At 42.0% G+C, this 15,790-nt stretch overlaps 1 protein-coding gene across 1 annotated transcript; it reads right to left on the bottom strand.

Moving 5' to 3' along the window:
* Positions 1-1,648: 1,648 nt before the first annotated feature.
* LOC311211612 (3 beta-hydroxysteroid dehydrogenase/Delta 5-->4-isomerase-like) lies at positions 1,649-10,491 on the bottom strand (the record flags this gene model as incomplete). The annotated part of the gene is made up of 3 exons (XM_084290474.1): positions 1,649-2,463; positions 5,403-5,567; positions 10,338-10,491. 3 exons carry the CDS (start codon positions 10,489-10,491, stop codon positions 1,649-1,651), a joined length of 1,134 nt encoding a protein of 377 aa, XP_084146600.1.
* Between the last annotated feature and the right edge of the window lie 5,299 nt (positions 10,492-15,790).

Below are 15,790 nucleotides of genomic sequence, written 5' to 3'. Positions count from 1 at the left end.
CGCATCCAGTAAAGGATGGAGATTCTCCTTAGTCCTCCTCACACGCATCAATTTTCCTGGGGCAGATTCTATCCCTGAATTTACAACTCCAAATTTCATTTGAAATCCTTTATTATTTAAGGTATCTGCAAACCTCCTCACTCTCATGCGTCTTTTTCAGTATGGGACAGATTTGCATTCTTATTAATAATGGAGGAGCTCTGATGGAGATGTTGAGAGAAGTGATGGCATTCATTCAAATGACATCCACAGTACTAGTTTGCTGAGTACAAAACCTTCAATGGAAGCTCAAAAGACTTATTCCTCTGCCCCCAGAATATAACTGCAAGTTCTGGTTGCTGGTATTCTACCACTTTGGATATCCCATACTTAAACTAGGATGTTACTAAAGAAAATGGTAATATTTGCACTGGTACTATCTAATGTCTAGGACACTGAATAATTAAACTCAGCACAGACTATAAACTGCCAGAATATCTGGAAATGAGAGTATGGTAAAGTGTTTCTGTTCACACAATTCTGAACAGAACATCCCATCTTTTAGAGTTGTTTTCAGCAAGTGAATTTTAGATTTAGGAAGAAAATGCTGGATCACACCAATTTATTCAGACAAAGTATTCATTCAGACAAGTTCTACATTTTTGGCCCTAAAATCAAGTTGTAAATTCTGCAGAAACTCATAGGGATATCAGAAAAGCACAAGGACAGCACATATGCATTTATCAGCTTATGCTAGCCTTTGCTCCCATCTGAAATCTGAAAATAGCATGATACTATTTTTCAGCACTGTTTGTTTTTCCTCAGTGTTCATGAACGTCTTGAATCTGCAGGGGAGTCCCTTCAGTATATTCAGTATCCTGCAATATTTTTCACCTTTCCATCTTGTTACAGTTATTGTTCTCACAGGCTGCCACCAAATTAAAAAAAAATAATAATAATAATAATAAATCATAAGTAGGAAAATGATAATGGATGAGGAACAGTCTTAACTTGGCTCCTCTCTCTCCACACAACTGTCCTTGCTCAATACTATGGCACATACCATTGTGCTTTTGCCCTCACAGTGCCTGCTGCGCCTGACTCACCTATGCCTCACAGGTTGGACTGTCAAGTGAACAGCACAGAAAATTATACAACAGTCCTGAAAAATTGACCAAGATTTGTAACAGCTTCTGCAATCAAGTGGCTTGTACCTGGTGCATAATACTGGCAAGAGCTGAGTGAGTAGAATATAGCATAGTATTATTTATTTGTAAAGCTTAGTCATGGTTCTAGGACGAATTGTGCCCTTATTGCTTTAAAAAGGCCTTAAAGGTTGTGTGGAGTAAAAAGGAAGGCTGGTGTGTTCAAATCATTGCCTGTGTGGAGTTAGTAAAATAACAGCTTCGTGCTGACTAGGTGGATGGGGACCATACAATAACCTGATCAGCCTGTCCTCAACAAACAAATTAACTTTTCACATGTATTTATTCTGTTTTTGGAGATGAGTGTGCTATTGCACTTTTCTTTCTTTCTTTTTTTTTTTTCTTTTTTCTTTTTTCTTTTTTTTTTTTTTTTCCATTTGTAGTTATGTGCTGCTGCTGTTTACCCAGCTCTTCTTCAGCTCATGGCCCTACTTGTTCAGCCTGGTCTCATCTCCTCTTAAGATTTAGGCAGCCTTGATTTTCAAGTGCTCCCTCCTCTGTGGGACCACAGAGGCAATCCACTGACCAGTGCACCGCTTGGCCTCTTCCCATGTGTAACGGGGCATGTAGCCAAAATCCTTTTGTGCCTTTCTATAGGAGAAGGTGAATGGGGTGTTCAGGAGGGTGACCAGGTGACGGTTGGTGGAGGGGACGTACCTGACAAAGGGCCTGAGTAAGAAGCTCATGATCTCCAGCAGCAGTGAGAAGTAATACAACATTGTCAGAGGCATGGGGAGCCGGGGCTCAATTCCAAACCCCAGGTCCTTTGTAAGCTCATAATTTAGGTCTGCATAGCTCATATGAGGAGTGTCATCTGAGATGTAGTAGAATTGCCCCCTGATATTTTTGGCTTTCTGTGGGACCTGCAAAGCTTTGGCTGCCTGCACATGTGCCCAGGCAATGTTGCCCACATACACGGGGTTCACTAAAGCCTCCTTCCTGGAGAAGCGTAGGTAAACATTTTTGTTCAACAGACACTTATCCAGATGACCTTGAAGAAATGGGCATCCTTCTCCAAAAATGTACATGGACCTCAGGGCACAAGTCAGAAGCATGCCTCCATCCTTCAACATCTGGCCATCTGCTTTCAGCACAGAGTCCTCTGCCAGTCTCTTACTCTGGGCATAAATGGATTTTGACATACACTCATAAGCTGTATCTTCATCACCATTGAATACTGGGTCACCTCTGCAGTTTGGGCCTGTCACTTCTACGGTACTGGTGTATATGAAGTTCTGGACGTTACAACGGGTACATGCCTCCAGCAGCATCTGAGTACCTTCAAAAGAGAAATGTGCAAGTTAGGTTGCATGTGGCTGGGTTGGCTGAAAAGGGCTCCAGCCTGGAACTCCTCAAGCAGGGAAAAAAATTTAATTAGTAAATTATATTAAATATAGTAATAGTTTAATTAGCTATTCCTGCCATTGATGCTGTTTGAAAAATATGGGAAAGTAATAAAGTACAGAGGAGCTGGATAAAATCAAAAAAGATAGCAAGTTTTAACAAAGCAAACATAAAATTATCTTAGTAGTTGATATCCATTTGGGATCAATTTCACCCTAACAAAATGTGCTATATTTTTAACAGCACATGGTTAAGTGTTAACTCATGAAATGAAGGTTGCATGGTAAAAAATGAAAAGGTTCTTACAGTAATGGGAACTTGAGCATCTTTGACTTAGCAGGTAATAAAGTAAATCTTCCATAGACCAGGTCTGTAAGTTCTATTTGCACAAAGTCCTTTTGGTTTCAGTCAGCATTGCAAGAACCAAGCTTGAATATAGACCTGAAGAACTGATTCATAGAGGGCACTTTTGTTTGGATTATATTTAATTATTATTTAATTCCCTTCCTCCTAAAAATTTAATATAAGTCTCTTCTCTTCCTAAAAAGATACTGTACCCTTGAGGCATTGTGTGAAATGTGAGCCAGAGAAAACACCTGCATCACAGCAAATTTAACTTACAATTCATTGAGGTTCTCACACTCCCACCTGAGGTCTGAATGTGGAGATGCCACATCCACATGTGCTTGCTTTGTCGCATCATCTTTGTGAGATCCCATTCAAAAGGCTTGAAGTATGGAGGTTCCCACTTGGAGAATGGGGTTGCCAAAAGAAGTGCAATCTCTTAGTTACCAGACCCATCCCCTATATGTGCTTGGGATTTGTCAGCTCCCATGGGGGAGGTTGGGTCTGCTCCCGTCCAGACTGCTCCCATATGGGTAAGCTGAAAAGAGCTGGAAACTTTCCCTCCTTAGGTGTCCTATGTTTATGGGCCTGAATTAGAAGCAAGGCGGATTTTTTAATTAAAAAAAAAAAAAAAAAAAAAGAGTGGGAATTAACTAGAATTTGTTTGCTTATGTTCTGGTTTGTGAACACACACACATCTGGTTCCTTGACACATTTTTATTATAAAAATTTTGTTTTCTAGGAGAAACAAAACTTTCATGCTGCATGCCCGTGAAGTACACAGCAGTGTCTTGGCTGGTTGGAAAGCTGAAAGAGCATCAGAGTAGAAATGGAGGAGAAAAGGGAAGAGGACTTTGATATTCAGCAACTGACCTTAGTGGCTATTTGATCTGCGAGCAGTACTGGTGTGTGCTTTCATTTTACCACTTGTTTTCAGCTAACCCTCACAGACAAAATTAATTTATCCACAGACACACTGTGTCAGGGGGAATCTGAATATTTTGTGCCTAAATCTAAACCTGCTGAAAGGAATAACACTGCAAACAAATAAACCTTCTAGCTCTGATCCAGCTCCGTTCTGCTTTTGGGACATTTAATTTTTATTTTGTATTTTTTAAGGGGTATAGGCAACACATTCTGCTGTGAAAAACAGATTGTAACAGGAGGGTGGTCATAAAGAGAAAGCTTTATAAATCTCCTCTCTGAACTACAGCCCCTGTGTATTTATTTTTCATACCAAAAAACTGACATGTTTACAGGAACTTGCCTTTTTGCTCTTCCCTCCTGGCAAGGACCCGAAAAACTGCCTTCCGGGCCCTAATTTGTGGCCGCTTTCAATCTGTGGCTTTGAGTGACTAGAAATGAAAGGCTCTGAAAGCTAAATAGGCAAGTGATAGGCCAGGCTGAAATGACAAATATGACATCTCACTGTTTTTAAGATGTGTGTAAGAGACAACTCATCTACAAAGAACACTCTCTTCCTCTGAGCACTGGAGTGTAGCCAATATTTGTAAAAGTGTTGCTATACAAATATGTTCCATATTTTTCTGTGAAGAAGGCCTTTGTCTGTGGTAGAGAAGAACAAAGGGCCAGAAAAACTATCAATGTAAATATGAACATCTTCCCCAAATCCTCACCCAGGAGCTGGAGCAACACGTCCTGAGAGGTCAGCATGCATGGAGGGTAAGCAGAACCTGTTTACTGAAAGGCATAGAGAGGGATCACAGGAAGGGGGATGCACTTGTTCTTTTGGAAATACATTGAAATTTCCTGACAGCTGATACCACATGGGCCATTCCTGAGCCCAAACCTTCCCCCTTAATCTGACCTTTCTTTACAAGGAACAGGAAGCCCTTAGTAGAAAAGAAGATCCCATTGCTGAAGTCACTAAAAACCCTCCCTCCCACGGCCTTGAGATTGCCAGGGAAATCTTAGTAACGAGCTCAAAGTGGGAAAGTACCTGTTCTCTGAACTGCACTCATACACACAGAGACATAACAGCAAATGAAGGCAAAGGAAAAGAAGAAGAAGGAAAAGAATAGGAAGCAGAGAGACACACAGTCTGGGGCATTGGCAATCAAAGTTTCCTGTAGTTGCAGTGAAAGCCTGTAGTATTTGTAAAAACTGGAAAATGTATGCAGGCAATTGTGTTACAGATTTTTTTTAGATGCATATTGGGATTTCAGAGATGAATTGCTTCCAAAAATGTCCACTGAGCATGGAATTATGACTTTCCCCTCTAAAGGCAAAGACTGTGCAGATCTCAGGATCGGTGTATGTGAGTGCTAAACAAGAGTGAACAGCCCTGCAGTGCCCTGCAGAGCGTGACTGATGCACACTGGCTGTAGAGGTGGCCAGAGCTGCATAGGGCTATGCATGGCTTTCACTCACATGTGTAGCTGTGCAAACTGCACAACAACCCAGTGAATCTGGCTCAAAACCAAATCACTTCAGGTGTTCCCTTTCCTGAGCAGATGATGATCAGCACTTAATAGAAAGAGGTTTGAGAAAGGTGCTTTGCCTGCTTACCTGTTACATTGACTTCCCAGAGCAGCTGCGTCTCTACAAGGCCCAAGAAGTCAATGATGGAAGCTGTGTGGATGACAAGGGAGACCCCCTGACAGGCACGGTACAGGAATGTCACATCTCGGATGTCCCCCTCCAGGATTTTCACCTCTGTCTTGCCCTGGAATCCTGCAAGGGAAGCAGACAGCAAAACAAAAGACCTGCTGGGCACCGTAAATTGAGCTCTGACAGGAGTGGTGAAGGACTGCGTAGATGCTGAAGCTGTTCCTGGGTGCTGCTGACTGCCCAGGAACAGAAGCAATATTTTAAGGCTGGCAAAACAGAAGGCATTTTCCAGTGGCTGTATTGCCAAGTGCTAACTACAGTGCTGTACAGGTCTATGTTGTTTACCTACCATATGTTTGCAGCCAATATTTGACATGTTTTTTGCTTGTTTGTTTTTTTAAATGAAATTTCCCCACTTCTGTCAAGGGCCTGAAGCTTCCTTCAGGTATGGCATCAATCTGTTTTAAATTTCAGAGGGAGAAGCTTTAGCTACGTATGTTCTGGTGATTGGCTATTAATAAAAGTGTTAATCCAAGTACCAAACAGCCAGACACTTCATGCTCACATCTTCAGGTGATGAATGTGTACACAGAGCTGTGTTCACACCTAATTCCTGCTCCTTGACTTTGCTCATATTGCAACTCTTCTAATACATTACTTGCAGTTCTGGAACCACTCCTTTTTCACCTACCTAGGTCACAATTTACCATGCCTCTTATAACTCTAGTGCTGGCTCCATTTCAGCTTGTGGACGGTGGGACCATTTTTAGCAACCATATCCTTCTGGTCCAAATCTGAACTCTCAAGGCTACACTCCTCAGCCCTGGCTTGCTTTAATCCCTGATCTTCCTGGTCAAGCTCCCTTGCTCCTCAGCAGCTAATGTATGTGACAGTTCTCGATCTTGGAGCCACCCTTCTCCTAAATTTTGCTGCGCAGCATCCTAATACAGTCCAGAACTATGCTTCGAGTCAGCACAGTCTGATGGCATGGAGAAACTTGCAGCCCGGCGACATGCTGCCCTCCTGCGAAATCTGGTGGCCTGGCTGCAGCTGTGTCGTGGGAGAAGACTTTCTCAGCATGATGTACATCTTCTAAGGACTCAGTGTCACTACACCAACACTTATCCTCTCCTGAGCCTCTGCTGTGCGTGCGCTAGAGGGCTCCCCAGGCACAACTACTGGCAGGGGGCTCCGAGGCACAGGCCGATGCTGTGCCCTCGTCCAGAGGAATTCAATGGCCCGTTTAGATAAGGGGAGAATTTGATAAAATTTGTACAGCTTTTAGCCTGAGCCGTGACCGAAATCTTGTCTACCCTATTTTTTTTTTGTCGCTGCCTCCAAAGCAGGCAGGATTTCATCCCATATCTTTAATGGAAAAACACTAACAGATACAGCTGCTAAGAAATAGAAATGAGTAGGAATTATCTTTTAATCTTTTTACCTGGTTTTCTCTCCTCATTTGTGGAACCAGACAGAATTTCATCCTGAATTAATTTAACAATTATTCTCATGCAACAAGTTTGAGGTTGTTTTTTGTTTTTTGTTTTTTTTTTTTTTTTTTTTCCCTCTTTACAGCTTCTTGATCTGAAATATGAACCAAGAAAGTAAATGCTCAACATTTACAGAACTCTTACTAAAACTAGAGTTGCTGCCCTCCAGCACTACTACTGCCGCGTGCTGTCTGGTGCTCTTTTATTTTAAAGAATGCATTAATTTCCTAAGGCTGTGTTTTCAGGTGGTTTATAGTGATTTCCACTGTGAATTGATTGAAAGATATGTTTTTCACAATGTAAATTCTGACTTACATTCACTTCAGAGTGGTAACTGTACCTAGGCTGAAGCTAGACAAATTGAGGTTTTTACACATGAAAACCAAAGCTTTCAGGAAAAATATAAAAGAAACTGCCTTTTATAAAGCTGAGCACAGAGACAGCTGGTAGCGGTCATTGGAAAGCCACTGTCCAGCTGCTTTGTGCCTTGCTTGGGCTTGCAATTTAAGTTGTGTGTGTGATATGAGACAGGAAAGCTGCTCCTGACTCCTACTTTGGTCAGAAGAAGTTGCCCTTGAAAATAGAACATGGACCTTGTTCACTGCCTTACCAACATAAGCTTTCTCTGAGGAATCAGCAGACTGCTCTTGGCGTGCTCTGGGAAGAGGAAAACGACAGGTGAGCTTGAAAGTAGAGAGAGGGAAAAAATGAATGATAGAGATAGTGGTTTCAGTCTGAGACGGACAGCAGGGAGAAACTTGATTTCTGTCTTCATAGACCATTGCCCAGGCATCAAAACCTGCGTGTGCATCAGGTAGAAGAGGGAGGAAGGGAATAAATTCAACCCAGCTCTCCATTTTTGCATTCTGTAGTTATGAGAAAGCACATAGCCACTAAGAAAGCTTCTTGTACTTCACCAATAGTTTTTCTGGCTTCTGAGCTGCTGCGAGCAATGCTCCCTGCTTGCTACGGGGTACTTTTTGCATGGAAATGGGATGCTTACTTAGTAAAATACAATGTCCTGTCTGACTCAGCAATGTAGACTATTTGCCCTAAATTGTCTTTCTTTATTCAAAGTCTTCTTTAAAGTTCAAGCAACCAGTAACGTCTGTGGGATTTCAGGAGCTTGAAGTACTTGGTGCTCTTTTATGGAGCTCCTAAGGGCTGCAGGGTGGATGGTGGGTAGAGGCGCTCATGAGACCTCTCCACTTTCCTGATTAAGTGGATGCTTCATAAAAATGATCTAATTCTTTCATTCATGGGATAAAATTAGAAATTGCATTGTATTTTCATTTGTAAAGGCAATTTTTTCATGTTTAATTTCAATTTAATTACATTTTTTTTTTTTTTTCATTTGTAAAGGCAATTGCATTTTCAATGCAATTTATTAGTGTCTTTATTCTGTGGGGGCTGAGATGTTTATTCTGTCCCAATTTCAGCTACTGGAATGTTCAACTTGCACGTGCTCCTGTCTTACTAGCTACAACCCTGTCTCTGCAAAGATACTGCAAGCAAAATGTGCTCAAGAGTTCAGTGAGAAAGAAAATGACTCAGCCCTGCTCCTGGCTATACAAGAAATCCAAACAACATGTGCCAGTAAGACAAAGTCCCTGCAGGAAAAATAATGGAGAGAATACTAACGGGGAGAAATAATGGTGGAGAAGACTTCAGCCCCACAGGTTTTGCATTCCAAACAGAAAGTGCTGTGCTATGGAAGGACTTGAGAGGGAATGGCAGGAAACTATTTCAGGTAGTCCTGAGCACAAGCACATGAAGAGGTATAGCTATAGAGGCTGATACAGACAGAAGGACCACCAGTTCAAATGTAAGGGCCTAAGGCAGTCCAAACACACCTGAACTGCTTGCCTGCTCTTCCTACTACCTGTCTGTGTGGGAAAAGAAAAAATAAAAAATGTTCTGATATCTGTTTTTTCCCTTCCTCCTGTGCTGGTCAGATAGGCAGCAGGAATAAAGTAAGAGTAGGAGAGGGTGGTATCTGGGCAATGTTCAGGAAAGAAAGGTGGGAGGAAAAGGAAAGAAGGCACAGAGCTTTCTTTTTAACAAAAAAAAAAAAAAAAAAAAAAGGATCAGCAAAAACTCCGCGGCAGCCCAGCCAAGGCTGCGCTCACACACACAGTTGTTTTTGCTCTGCAGGAAGCTCCACAGTCCCCACAAAGTTTTCATGGCACAGAGCAGATGTTTCTGTGCTGCCCTGCTGCATCAGTGCTAAACCACACACACTACTGGTGCTGCAGAAGCTTGTGCATACTGCAATTGCAGGCTGTGGGACCTCCCTGGAAATCAGAGCAGAAAGGACTGCTGCGAGGCTCAAGAGCATCAAGCAAATCCATAGTGAAATGGTGAATGAGATTTAATAAGGAGGAAGTCAAGATTATATAAAACCTTCCTAAAGGCTTGTGCAATTTGCACCAGGTTTATGCTGCACTGTTACTGTTCTTCACTGACACTTCAGCACTTTATAGAAAGATTGTGGCTCTTTAACAAATTGTGTGCAGGTATTCTGTACAGATTCCCACATAGATAATGTCAGTATGGAGGAAGAATGGTTTTGAGGTTAAGATGTGATGGAGGAAAGCATGTTGATTAAGTGTCTGTATGGTAGGGACTCATGAGTATGACCAAATTTAGGTACCCATGTGATATTTTAATAGAAGTGCTCAGGATGCCAGGAAATGGGACATTTAAAGCACAATACTCTGAGCTGATTTCTCCACCACATACTGCTTCTGGCTGTGGGTGCATCATTCATTTATGCTGTCTCCAGTCCATTCAAGAAAACAAACCCTGACTTGTCTTCTGCAAATGAGTCCTGGCCCTTCTGTGCATACCACAAAAGAGTTCTGCTATCCAGGCAACTACAGTATTCATAATGGCAACCAAATTTTAAGCTATTACCTCACAAATCTCATCCCATGCAGGCCTGTGTTAATCTAACTGATCACAGGTTGGAGAAAACCATCAGCACTGGCACCCACAATTTTGCCACTTGCACATCAGAGCCCAGGGCAGCATGCTCTGGGTTATACTGTCCCCCAGATACAGCACTAGCTTCATTTTCCTTCTCCCCAGGAGAAGGGTGAGATTTTTTTTGCATTCATGTGGGTTTTGATGCAATTAGAAGCCAGGCTTAAGGCAGCTGTTTGCTGCTCTACAAGTATACTGGTCTTTCTTCTGACCTTGTGAAGGCTCAGGCTCTGGCAAAGAAAAGTCTTGCTGTTAAGTTTTATGCCTGATTTCTGTGCTGGATAAAGCAAGAACTCCCTGAAATAAAGCCTGTGTCTAGAAAAACAGGTTAGGGTGGGAGGTAAGGGTGCCCAAGCTATACACCTGAGACAAAAGCACACATACCCACAAAGCATCATCCTCACAAGATGGTACTCACTTCCAAAGCTCCTGAGTGCTTCACTACTAAAGGCTTTGTCCAGCAGCCGAATCTCAGCCAGTGCCTCCTCTTCTTCCAGCAGTAACTGGACAATCCTCCTGCCAAGAAATCCTCCTGCTCCGGTCACCAGACAGCTTACCCCAGCCAGTGACATTGCTCTGGGTTGCTTGTCAATGCCAAAATGGCTCTCTCTTGAAGTTTAACTGGCAGTTTCTCCTCCTGCCTGAGAAAACAGACACAGGACATCAGCCTCCAGAGTCTTTACAGATCCCAAAGTGTTACCAGAAAGACAGAATATTGAAAAGCAAACTGACCCCTACATTGAACAATAATTTTAAAAGCATTTCTAACTTCTGCTATCTATTCTTATACAGAAATAGCTTACACATTTTTCCATGCACAGAGAAAAAATATTTACTATTTAAAACTGAAGAAGTTAATTCTGAAAATGCTCAATATCAACTTCAATGCTAAACAAACCTCACTGACGTCTGTTTCAATCCTTGGTTCCACCTCTAGCATTCAGAAGACTGTGGAGGAGATTTTCTTGCATTTATATACTATACTGCACCACCTTGGACATTTTGCTTCCCCTCCCTCTCACATCTCCTTTGCTACAAATGAATGTGATGCTTCCACCCCTCCCCTCTCAGAGGAACGTCCTTGATGCAGCAAGGTCTGAATGTCTCATTAAATTTGGCCCTTAAGTCCTGGGAGGGTAAATCCTCACTCTCATAACTCTCTGTAGCTGTGCTTGCTTGCGTAACACAATGTTAATACGAAGGGAGAGAACATTAACATTAAATGTAAATAGCAGGAGTAGCTGTTTACACTGTTGGTGATGCCAACTCTTCTCTAGTTTTTTGGATGCTGGGCTCCCCCATTATAGCAGGGATTTCTAACTCTGTGTGAGAAAAGGGATTTTGTATTTGTTCAGGATACTTGAGGCTTTTGAAGTGATTAAATGTTCTGAAGTATAGAGTGGTTAAATAAAGCTGCTGGAAAGAAAGATTCACCTCTGAAATGCCTGGTGTTAGAGTATCTCATCAAAATAAGGCTGTGGCTTGCTTTAGAGTGAACTGTGTCATTATTTTTTACATTTCCAACATAAAACACCTGGCTATTTCTCACTAGAGGTTCACTACAGTCCTAGCAAAACTCTTTCCTAGTGTGGGACCAGGGTAATTTCTCACTAGAGGTTCACTACAGTCCTAGCAAAACTCTTTCCTAGTGTGGGACCAGGGTAAGGCTTAGGTATAAGTTTGAAGTGCATAATATTTACATTGCCTTCCCAGGTCTTTGTATCCTAGCAGAATGCCCTGACTTGAGCTGTATTTTTCTCTCTCTCAAACATAGATAGGAAGACTGAAGCAAGATGTTGAACCTTAAAAGCTGCTATGGGAAATGACAAAGCAGCCCAAAAACACAAGTAATCACTGAGATCACTGGAAAGAAGATCACTGATTTCAGGCATAGCTGTAGTGGATCTCTAAAAATGCTGCACTGTATTTTTGCATTAAATTCCCAAAATTCCCTGCTTTATTCTGTGGTCATGATTTTGGTTCAATCACTAAAGAGAGCCCTGGAGAAAAGCTATAGGAACATCATCCCCCATCATTATGTTTTTAGAGCAAAACTGCACCTTCAAATAACCGCAAGAAAGTAAAACCATCTTTGTTCGAGGCGAAGAGAACTTCTGGCTGACACAGATGATAAAATACTGGCAACTGTTTCAATGACACTGTCCTTGAAAATCCTTCTCTGACCCCCACAAAACTTAAAAAAAATGTTATTTGTGCTTCTTTCCTTGGCTCCTCTCAGACTGGACCTTGACTCTGTATGTTCATATCAGAAGCTGGTGCAAATTAATTTTGTGCAGTATGTGCATTTTGCAAGGAAAAATAAGTCTGCTGCTGCAGAAATGGTCTTCTCAGAAATGGTACTTCCTTTTTACCTTTAAAAAGGAAATAAAATGCCTGAAAGAGGCATTATAAAAAGACACAATGCAATAGAGCCTCTTAGAACATGAAACATTTTCTTACACCATGCTTATCTATTAGCATGCCTGAGCTTAGCTGGAGCAGCACTTGATATAACATGAATGCTGTGTAGAGGACTGTAGGGACAGTTTGAGTGAATTTCACATATCACTACACAGCAGCCCTCATTTGAACTGCCTTTTGTGGATGTCAGAGATCAGACTGTGGCACTTTGCTCAGTTTAAGACCCACTGGTGCTTGCTGGTGCTTTCCTGTGATTTTGCCTAGAGTGAACTTCCTCACCTTCAGTTTCTCTTTTGGCGCTGCTCTGTGGTGTTGCAAGGTAGCACGACAGCTGCTCTGTGCTGCCAAACAGAGTGGCTCTGGTACTGCCTGAAGCACATGCAGGCAGATGCTGGAAAGGACTGTACGCCCCAGAGAGTGCTTACAGTGCAGCTTCAGTGAGCAGTGAGGCCAGAGCACGCCAGACCCCTAACCACTAGGAACAACTTGAAAGAATTCAAGGCTATAGCATCGGCTAGGGATTTGCAGACTAAAACAAAATTTAACATCATCTAAAAAGTTTGCCAACACTGCACTCTGTGTCAGGGTGCAGTCATTTTTAACTATGTTGTCTTCCTCCTCCTTGGCTTTATCATAAAACAAGTCCTTCACAATCTGATATTTTCCTGATGTATACAGAGGTGGACAGGAATGGGTTGCATTTCTAAGAGCTGCATTTCAGAAAATCATTGCTTGCAAATTTTGGCTTGTATTGGAGAATTGCCATTCATGAACTAAGCAGATAGCGTAATACCTGTGCAACCCACTGTGTCCCATTGCACCCATGTTACTAATCTGATGGCCCAAGAACAGGGTTGGTGCTCCAGCTTTCTTGGTGCCTACTGTGACAGAAATACTTTCGGGCAATGGCTGGCTGGTATTAGGAGAACACATTTTCTTACACTTGCCACAAGGAGAAAAAGGGATCATGAGGTGGGGAGGGGGTGAAAAGAGGTGCTGAGCAGAGTGGAGATGAGAAGACAGAAAGAGAGAAATAGTGAAAGAAAAATTCCCAGCAGCACTTAGAACAAACTGAAACATGGCACTAGAATGAATAAATAAAATAACCTTTGCAGAACACATAAGTTTTAGGTAGGATAAAAGTAGTATGTTTTTACAGAAGTGATGTATTACTGCTCAATCAGGCAAAAGAAACCATCTAGGAGTAGGAAGAGAAGGACAGATACCTTTGTCCAGAAAAAAAAAAAAAAAAAAGTCTGCTTTAGGTCGCTAGATTGTGCCTGGTTGTCCAGGCTGATGAGAACTGAAGCAGAGAAAAGCAGACATGCGTATTAGTTTAACTGGACCTTTTGCTGTCTAAACATAGAGTAATTGTGACCAAAAAAAAAAAAAAAAAAAAAAAAACAAAAAACACATGACAAATAACCCATATGTTTCTCATATTAAGAATGAACATGTTTCTTAACATCATGTGCCTGTAAGCTTAAAATGTCTACATGCTGGCAGCTCTGGAAAAGTGGGTGTACTTTGAGTCATAGATGTACCAAGGATAGGTTCTCCCCGTCAGGATGGGAGGCACTGTTCCCTGGAAACATTTTCCTTTGTCTTCTGATTACACGTTGACAAGGGGCAACGAGACTTAAATTATTAACTTTTGAATCAGTATGCTGAATGACTAAACACAGTTTCTCATAGTGAGGAATAGTTTTATGACACTTCAACAAAGGTATGATGATCACTACCTTAAGAGGCCTCAATGTTTTTGTGTATTCAAGTCCAACAAAGAAAATCTCTCCTATTGCAGTAGTATCAATTTCTTTTGGTAGAAGGGAGAAAATGACTGTAAACTTTCCTTACATGATCTTCATGATGAGAAAGACTTACTTTAATATTCCTTGCTCGTGTGCTTAGACAATTGTGCTGAGCAACTAACTAGAAACAAACATTTAGTCTTTTTCCCTTTACTTTTTGGTAGAACTGTGTTTCCTCAACTGAAATTGATGAGTGCATTACATATCTAAAGGCCATAGAAATTTGCAACATATGCCAAAGGAAAATGTTTAATTTGGATCCATTTTGTAGATAAACTACCCTTGTAAATAGCCTGACTCCACGTCCCTGCTACATCCTCCAGGGATGTTGGAAGGCAGCAGGGTTTGATTAGTTCTTAACCCACATGTTTACAGTCTCTTTGGGCACAGCTTTTGGGGAAGATTTGACCTTGCTTAAATTTGCATGAGAGATACTCACAACAATCAAACACAGAAAGCAGCAGGACAGAGTGTAGAAAGGGGGCGTATGGCTTTGGTATACACAGGCAAAAGCTTAATCTAGATCATAGAAAACTTCCAAAGTCTTGGAAAACTTGTAGAATGGGCTTGTACAATAGCCTCTCAGCCTGGTGGAACCCTGTGAGCTCTTCTTTTAAGCTCACTCAACAAATATTTTTATTTTCCTCAGAAAATGTTTTCTGGGGCCTCTTTCATAGATATTTAAGTGTTTCCTCAGCATCTCCATGGTAGTAAGGCAGTGTACAGATCTGATATATTGTTCTTACTGTTTTTGGGCTGATATTCCCCAACAACTTCGAAAGGAGCCTCTGGAGGTTTCTTCTCACAATGATGTCAGTTTAGATGAGGTTGCTCAGGGTTTTGGACAGTCAAGCTCTGAATGCCTCGAAGGATGCAGGTTTCGCTAAACCTCTGGGGTCCCACTGCAGTGTGTGACCAGCCTTATGAAGAATTTTTCTCCACTAATTTCTAACTGGAATTTCTCTCATTGCAGCTCATGCCCACTGTCTTTCATTTTTTTCCTATGCGCATGTGAGAAGTCAGGCTGCACCTTCTGTGTTCCCTCCAACTGGGTAGCAAAAGGCAGTGGCAAGAGCCCCTCTACCACCTTTATTTAGCCCTCTCGGGACTGAACAAACACCGTTCATGTAGTCCCTTCTTGTACAGCCTTGAAGTTCATCATAGGGTGTGATGTGCTATTATTCTTGAGTCTTATCTGCCTGGCAATAAGTCTGCCTACAAGGTTTGTTATTACTGGAACAGAGAGAAAGGCCTCCATGTGAAGGCCTCTGGGAGATCACTGCAGACACTTTTATCTCTGTGAGAAATTCAGGTCTAAACAGGGTGAACTAACAGGGCTAGCTTCTCTTTTCTGCCTTCTTACGGCCACCTTAGGGCTTATGCAGAAGGTTACTTGGTAGTGTGGTTCCTCTCACCCACGCCAGGGAAGGGGGCAAAATGACAGCTGCCAATTGCAAAGCTCATTGCCGTGAGTTGTATGTGCCCAGATCTTAATGGTACCATATTTTGCCTTATTTTGTCTGCTCTGTGTCACACCAGATACATACTGGTGCCCACAGCTCTATGGGAGAGTGCAGTTAGCACTCCCAGAGCCCTCTCCTTTGGTACTTGATCACTGTGGCATGACACTGGCACAAGC

Source organism: Netta rufina (genome assembly GCF_964035555.1).
Source record: "Netta rufina genome assembly, chromosome: 1".
NCBI classification, from domain to species: Eukaryota; Metazoa; Chordata; class Aves; order Anseriformes; family Anatidae; genus Netta; species Netta rufina.
The sequence above is the reverse complement of the archived record's forward strand: the minus strand, read 5'-3'. Positions and strand labels throughout refer to the sequence as shown.